The 8505-nt window shown below is 37.6% G+C and overlaps 1 protein-coding gene across 1 annotated transcript in view; it reads right to left on the bottom strand.

Annotated features, from left to right (window-relative positions):
* LOC111462934 (auxin transport protein BIG) overlaps positions 1 to 8505 on the bottom strand; it is a 25095-nt gene that overhangs the window by 5069 nt on the left and 11521 nt on the right. The window contains exons 6-11 of the mRNA XM_023106768.1: positions 8299 to 8479; positions 7139 to 7373; positions 2494 to 7053; positions 2197 to 2419; positions 1574 to 1966; positions 1228 to 1371 (exon numbers count right to left, since the gene is read on the bottom strand). Coding sequence (XP_022962536.1) covers positions 1228 to 1371; positions 1574 to 1966; positions 2197 to 2419; positions 2494 to 7053; positions 7139 to 7373; positions 8299 to 8479 — 5736 coding nt within the window. The remainder of the gene's footprint in view (positions 1 to 1227; positions 1372 to 1573; positions 1967 to 2196; positions 2420 to 2493; positions 7054 to 7138; positions 7374 to 8298; positions 8480 to 8505) is intronic.

Genomic DNA, 8505 nt, shown 5'->3' with positions numbered 1-8505 from the left:
TTTTTTTTTTTTTTTTTTTTTTTTTTGTCTCTATAAGCTTTCAAATACTATACCATTAGTTTTTCAGAAGGCACTAAAACATTCCACCAAACCAATACACTTCAGGTATTGTTATCAATAGCAGGCCATATTCATTACAGCTTCCCAGGCAAACTAAAAAGTTCCTTTAAAGAAAGCGAAGTTTGACCACCTAATACTACGATACAGCAGATCCATCATCAAATGTGTGTTCAGAAGTCATTTCCATTTTTAAATATCGTTCACTCATTTAGCACCCAGGGGATATCCTCTTTAGGGTCAGGTAAGGGAAAGGCATGAAATCTTTTTTCATTATCTTAATTTAACACATTTTCTTTAGAAATGGTTTTTCTACTAGAAAACTGAAGCATTCATCAAGTGTAAATTTCAAAGGAAATTATAGAAAGGCATTCTAACTAGAAAAGGAATGATTTATACTAAAAAGAAAATTTAAAAGAAAGAGAACTCCACGAAGAAATGAGAATTTTTTGTAACAAAGATTCATGACTCTGAGTGGTTGGTGAACGAAAAGTGAACTTTACCATGCATGTACAGATAACTGAGAATTTTTCTAGTGAAACTTCAAAAAAGGATATTAAAGAAAAAAAAATGAAAATTGCGGGTTTATTATGCCCTAGCAGTCATAAAAGAGTGAAACACAAAAAATTCTGTGATACTGCATTAGGTGGATCGCCAATTGAAAGGGGAATAGAAAAGGAAAAAAGTAGATTGAGGTAAAAATCGAAGCAACATTACAATTTTAAAACCCAAATTTTAAGCCATAAGTTTAGGTTCAATGGGTTGAAATAGCAGTTATTAAATCAATAAGAACACTTATCAGGAAATTAGTACATTTAAATCTTATTTAGGCACTTCAACTTTGACACTTACTCCATTGACGTTTTATTTTAATACTTTTATCTTTCAAAGATTTTATTTTAATATTCCGGAGTGAAAAACTATTTTAGCCCTTGTAGTTAACTTTATGGTAAATATTTGATCAAGACTTCGAGCTGTCTTGAAACTTGCTGTGACCCACTATTATTTTATATGTGATTAAGGACTAAAATAGAATATTGAAAACTTCAAAAGACCAAAACAGACCCTTAAAGTACAGTACTACGATAGAATTTTTGGTAAAACTAGAAGACTTAATAAACAAGGTATGAAAACAAAATAAAGAGTGGATTAAGGGTCTGCTCCACACACCTGGATCATGCGCAACACTATTTCCAGTCCTCCATACTCACGCACTGCCCCTGCTATAGCAAATTCCAACTCTGGATCTTGCGATTCCTCTCTGTCCTCCTCCAATTCCTTAATCATAGGTTCCGTTGCTTCACCATCTAGCCCCTGCATATTTTATCCAACCCCCAAGAAAGTTAGTGGTATTAAAAGGGAGTTCACCTACAAACTTATCTAATCCATATTTTATGAATTCTTCAACATATAACATTAACATAGGGATTCCCATAGAGGCAATAAGAAACATAAGGTAAACATAATCCTAAAAAAGCATATTCCAACCATCTACACATCGATTATTGAAACAAACCTGAAGCCGGTAAGTCACTGTCATAGGAGGAGGGTCTCTTGCAGAGATGGTAGATATTAATGCACTATTAGATATGGCACTTGAAGATTGGTTAGACTTCTTCCACACTTGCTCATAGACTAGTGCAATGCTCAAATCAAGAGAAATTATATTTCCAGCAACTAGCAACTCCATGCCGTAATCATCTTCAAGAAAACTAAGTAGCTCCAATTGATGACAAATTTTATTTTTGACATCACGCATTAATGGACCAATCTCAGCGCTGGAATAAGGATTCTTTGTCATGGATCCCCTCATGAATTCTTCTTGCGTGTGTGCCTTGTTTAGAACCATGAGATACACTGGCTCCGGTTTTTTGGGGGAGATCAGATTGCAGAGCTGCTCTTGAATAAACTGCACATAATATTTTAAACTAAGCTGCCAATCTACATACCACTTCAAGCAGAAAAATAGATGAACTGAAAAGGGTAAGGGTATAACTTTTTTTAATATATATATATATATAAAAGGAAGTGATATCTTCACTTTACTCCGGTAAAATTAAAATTTCCGAAGGAACAGAGCAATCTATGAGGGACTGGGACTTTATTGACTGACTAGTACTCAGAGCAAATTTATCATACCAAACAAGTCCGCCCTTTTCTTTCCTCCCCATGGATTTGCAAACCAGAAATGCAGGCTCGAATAAATTGCCTCTTGTTATCATTGCTTTCCAGCAGAAGGCTGTCCAAGAGATCTTTCAGAAGCCGGTTACAATCACTAATCAATTTTGTCTTCTGTACTACCAAGCCACGAATCACAATGAGAGCCTCAAGAACTTCAGAGAGTAGATTATCCCACATGAATCTAGCAACAAGATCAAACTAAATAAGCTTAAACAGAAGTAGCCTGAAAACAGATGCTTAAGGAAGAAGTTATACCTTGATCTAATATTAGGGATCTCTAGAAATTTCCCAAGGAGCTCTATGAGCTTGTGAAGAATAAATCCCTGGGAAATATCGATACGAAGGCTTCTCTCCAGAGACTCCACATTGCCCACTTCTTGGGAAATTAATTGGCAAATTGTACGTAAACACCCTCGAACAGTCAAAAACAAGCGTGCATCTTCTGATTCTACCATCTTGAAAAGTAATTCAAAATATTCAGCAGCACTCTCGCCAGAAGAAAGAGTTGCCGGCAACAGAGACACCAGTAAATCCAATAGTCGAAATTGTCTTGATGAACTTTGAGCACAAAGCAAACTTATCAGCATACACATTTCTGATCTTATAGATTGGGAACAGGCACATAGCACAAGTTCTGTTACCCATGACCCTAGCTCAAAAGCTGACAAGTCACTCTTAGCATTTCTACATACAACCCGCTTCCACTTAAGCGCATACTTCAGGGATAAATAGTCACTTTTTTGTGTCCGAGATCTTTGAACTGTACCTTTGAACACCTGAGACACTTTGTATTGCCTTCTAACAAAGTCAAGATATGATGCTCCCTTTTCCCATTCTGCATAACTCAGCAATTGAATATCCTGAGCCCTATGAGAAGAGTCCCAATTATGTTCAAGTGATTCAGGTGCAGACTTACTCCCACTAACAGGACCACTGAAAGATCCAGATATATTCGTAGTGGTTTCATCCTTGTTTTGTGAAACAGATGTCGGTTTTCCCATCCTCTGCTCCTTGTCTACCGTATCAGATTTAGGTGGAGTACAGGCTTGAGATATGATCCTCAGACATGGAAGAATAATGTGCTCAGAAATTGCTGGATGTTTGGCACCCGACTTAATGGATGAAAACAATAGCTGGAAGACAAGTCGCAATCTAACTTCCCAGAACTCATCAGCCAAAGAACAGACTTCTGAGAGCAGTGATAACTCCTCTCGAGTTGCCAATGCAATGTCCATAGAACGATGGTGTTCAAGGCAGTACATGACTTTCTTTTGGATGAGATTATTCAGCCCACTCACTGCATCTACATCCCCCTCAGAAAAAGAACAAAGAACTGACCTAGCTTGTATTCGAGCAGTTTTGGGCCCATGATGAATATTATTCTCAAAAAGCTCAGATAATATACCCAGACTAATGAGTTGCTTCTTGGAACAATGATGCTTTGATAACACTTGCAATATCTCAAGACACTGAGTGACAAAAGTAGTCGCACAACCATAGCAGTTATTAGGAGATCTAGAAATCACAAATCTTGAAGCTGGAAACCCATCATTAGTATGTTTCTGGTGCAAATATGTCATTAAAACCCGACGAAGACCTTGAAGCGTCTGGACACTTTTACTGACAGAATCAAAGGCTGTTTTGCATTTTTCACCATATAAAACCCCAAGGAGCGCAATTTTACGATTAATTTTGCACGACGGTCCTGGAAGTGAGACCATCATTTGCTGAACAGAATCCTTCTGTTGTGAGTCCATTTCATTCTCACCAATGCTTGAAACAATTTTTAGTAGGGGTTTCTTGAAGCCTAAGAGTTGTTGATATCTCCTGTGAGCGTTTTCTGATTCAGATTCTATTGCAGCTAAACCTCTCTTCATATCATCATCACTCTCCATATTATCAAATGTAAAACTTGGCTTTGCCATAAAATTAAATTCAAATCTTCCATATTTGCTGTATCCACACTCATTGCATAAGAAAGAGTCAAGGTTCTCATAATTTATGTTCCGGCATTGCCGACATTGATATGCATTTTCATGGCAATTGTTGCATAGTCCATACCTATCAGTGACTGGACGACTGCATCGAGGGCATTGCAAAGGTTCAAGGGACAAAGCCTGAAGATTTTCATAGAATGAATCCAGCTCAATCATGAAATTACATGCAGTGATTGGAATGGGAAACTCTACTTTTAGCTCAGTCTGATTGAATGCAAGATGGCAACTTTTTGCACGCTTCCACAAAGACCAATTATTTTTCAACTCTGACAAGTCAGCCACAGGTCGATTATTGTAGTATAGATTCAAAACTTTCACAGATTTGGACTTCCGAGCATCATGAACATTCATTATAACAGTTTGAATTGTGTAACTCCCTGTACATTTGACAATGATGCGGTTGTCAGTGAATTTTGTTTCAGATTTAAGACTCTCAAGTTTCATCCTGCTGTAAGGCATCTCAGGAGAACTGCAAGCGGCACAAGGTTCACTCTCTAGATAGTAACCATCAAACTCAACTAAACCACTTAAAGTATTGTATATGCGTGAATTTGGATGATTAGCTAACAGCTCATTTTGTGAGTGAAGTGTCTCATAAATTGATCGAATTACATCAGAGGTCAAGCATCGGTCCAGAAGTTCAGAACTCTGCTGCTTAGAACCAACATCAGGAACTTTTCCCAGCAACCATGTGACCAGTTCTGAATATTCCGCAATGTTCAGACCATACATAGGAAGACTTTTAACTTTTTGCAAGAGAGACATCATTAGAGTTTCTTTAAATGTCTGCTTTCCATGATGCCAAATACCACAAACAACACCCTTGGCCTCTGCCCGGACAGAACTTGAATTCCATTCAAGAAGAAAGCAATCAATAAAATTGCTCAAAACATTGTTACCCTTATCAACAAAGATATTCACCATGGTCTCCATATCCAAACAGGACTTTTCCAAGGCAGAATCATTTCCATCTTCACCTTTTCTTTTCTTTCTAGAATCCACAGTTTGTGTACAAGATTTATTAATACTTGTCCCAGTATCTCCAGCTTCAGATTTTTGTACAGAATGGCCAGTATCTTTTCCTGTATAGAAGGCGAGATTCAACAGTTTGAGAGTCTGAATGACAGACTCCTCCCCAAAGTAGAAAACTCCATTCAGCAAAAATGGTAGTACATCTCCGTGTTGTAAACAGTATTTCTGCCAATTTCGAGGCCTTGCAGCAGCTACTTCAGCCATAGTTGTTAGGCATTTCACTATCTTTACGCTTCTCTCATATGACATTGGATTTTGGAAACCACCAGCCTTATTTATGTAATTGAAAAGTTTCTTTACTTCAGTTGAAAACTGCCAAGAGTCCCGAATACTGTAATAGTGACTTTTGCTGCCGCAAATGTGGAGGAAAAGCCTTCTAGCATACCTTCTAACAAAGCTAGTATTGGGGTTGTTAATATAACTGCAAAGAACATCCCGATAGATATCCAACTTCAAATCCTTGTTGCTATAAATCTTATAAACCTTCTCCTTCTCCTTCTCCAATGTCTTGTCATATTTTTCTGGTCGAACCAATGTATATACAAGACGAAAAGCATTTTCTAATAAGAGCCTGTGATAGTCTACAAAAAGATCTGTACGGTGTGCTTTCGCATAAGAATCTGAAAAAAATGGAGAGAAATTTCCAGCCGGCAGATCCTTACGAACTGTTAGCAGAGCTCCACATCCAGAACCATTATTAAAACTATGTCCACAGTCAGATTCTATTGTGGATGACTTAAAGACATGCACCAGCTGCTTCAACACATCCAAAAGATAATTTACAAAAGATTGTTGTCTAATGGAACTGCAAGCACGGAGTAGTTGTGAGGTAAAGTCACTTTTTTCTTGATCATCCACAGATGGTTGTGCAGTAACTGAAGTAGATGGTGCAACCTGGGTTGAATTCTTGTCGTGTGTATCAGCAGTAGTACTGGGCTTGGCAACTGGACCATCACTACCAGGTTGGTGCCAGTTTCTTAGCATCAAGGTGAAGAACATGAAAACAAGAATTGCAACTTCCCCAAAAGAAGTACGGCTTTTTGCTTCAAAGGGTTTGTTGAGATTAATCTCATCCAAAAACCATTTAATTAATCTTTCCAAGTCCAAGTTTACAGATTTCAAGCTGTTCATAAAAGGTCCGCCCATAGTGGATGATAATCTGTAGAAAAGCTGCATAACAGGAACAGCCTGAACACCTGATGTTGTCTTCATCCATCCTTTTAACTGTTCAAGGAGCTCAGAGAGAAGCAAGGAATTAACAGTTTGTTTAGAAGCTGATATTGAAACTGGATCAGTCACTGAGGCAGAAAAATCCCCAGAATCAGCTGGCTCCAAGACATGAATTGATGACACTGGATTCTTCACGCTAATATCTGGTCTTGCTGATGTTAAGCTTGAATCATTGATATCTTCTGTTGAAAAGTGATATTCATTTCCATCTCCCAGTGATTCCACTTCAATTGGGATGGCAGTCATAGGATGATCTCTAGAATGTGGTGAAGGAAGCCTGTCTGCATCAAGTACCTCATAACATGACTCGCATAAATCAAAATCGGGACAGATTGTACAATGCCACCGTTGCCTCAGTATAGGAACTGTGGAGCAACCATCACAACAATATTGAATAGTAGAAGCAATAGAGTCTTCTTCAATCATGACCTGGGGATTGGTACCAGTTGTTTCAGTGGATGTAGGTGCAGATAATGGAATATCAGCACAATCATCAGTAGCTAACATTGTTTGCTTTGGAAATGGGACCTGAAGCAACCTTGAAGATATAGCCAAGCTGAAAAGAAAAGGGAAGGATAGAATATTAAGTAAATACCTTAGAATAAAATTGAAGAAATAGAACAAAATTAAACAAATAAAACCTGCTTGCAGTCTGAACAGCCTCACTGGAGGAAAACAGAAGTTTCTTAAGTAGCACAACAGCAGGTGCAACAGAGCGTCTGCCAGTGTCAGGACCATGCAATGCCAGGCACTCAGCATAACAATAAATAAGTTCAACAGAAGAAATAACAATGTTGTTCAATGTCTGAGCGTTGGGCTGCTCCAAATCCAAAATTCCCCACAGAATTTGCATGAGTTCATCCACCACGTGAGAACCTAAATCAGTGATACTAACAATAAGGCGACCATAAAAAATATAAAAGACAAATATTATGCTTGCTAATCAAATCAAGGACCTATTAAACAATTTAACAACGCACATAAAATATTATATCGATCTACTTTACAATATTTTCGAAGGAAGATGCAATGGAGGTCCCATGCTCTAAAAAGAAAAATAATTCAAAGCCTACGAATAGATATGCCATTGGTTGAACATGGTTGTCAGCAGCATGGAGCAAAGATTTGCAAAATCATGGTAAGACTGATTAGTTAGCCCCTTTCCTGGGTATAAATTTTTGCTTAAACTGTCATCTATCAGCTCACCTAGCAAGTAAGACTAACTAAAATATGTGATAACAAAATAAAGACCATTCTGATAGAATCCTAACACATTTAAATATTCAAAAAAAAATTAAACCAGTCTATATATATATATTAGTTCAACAACATATTGTGGTGAGGGGATTCAAACCTTTGATCTCTTGGACAAAGGTATAACCCTAAATTAGTTGAACTATGCTAGATTGCTATTGAAAATATAGATTCATTCACCATACAAAGGACAGGTTGGAAAAATAAGAGGTTAATACAGAAAACTGATATTGATAACTCAGCCATGGTATTTTATACTCTTCCATCTAAGTGACCAATGATAAACTGAACAGAAAACATGACCATGCTATGGATTTAAAGATAATGATTAAAAGTAGTAGCAATTATAAGTGCAAATGGTGCTAAGAATAACTCCCATCCAGGGTTCTCGGTTTAGTTTGATTTTAAGCAGAAAATAGTGATCTAGATTGTAATCCATCTCACTTCACAACCCATCTGTGCTGATCATTGATTTGAAACTTTAAAAAAAGTTTCTACAACTCGAATTATCGAAAAATCTGAACCAAGTAAAACAAAGTACAATTACCATTCATTTCCAGAAAACAAGCCAAATTAGATCTACGATGCAGGGAAATCTTAGAAACTGCGCGCATTTGAGATGTAAATTCTTCAATAATCCATCCACTTGCAGCACCACCAACGCCAAGCCTAGAGGAAAGCACAGATGTTGATTTCACCACACCAGTAAGACGCAGGGTGTCCTTCACCTAATTATGAGGGGGGGGGGGGGGGG

This window comes from Cucurbita moschata, unplaced genomic scaffold, assembly GCF_002738365.1.
Source record: "Cucurbita moschata cultivar Rifu unplaced genomic scaffold, Cmos_1.0 Cmo_Scf00002, whole genome shotgun sequence".
NCBI lineage: Eukaryota > Viridiplantae > Streptophyta > Magnoliopsida > Cucurbitales > Cucurbitaceae > Cucurbita > Cucurbita moschata.
This window is presented reverse-complemented; position numbering and strand designations above follow the sequence as displayed.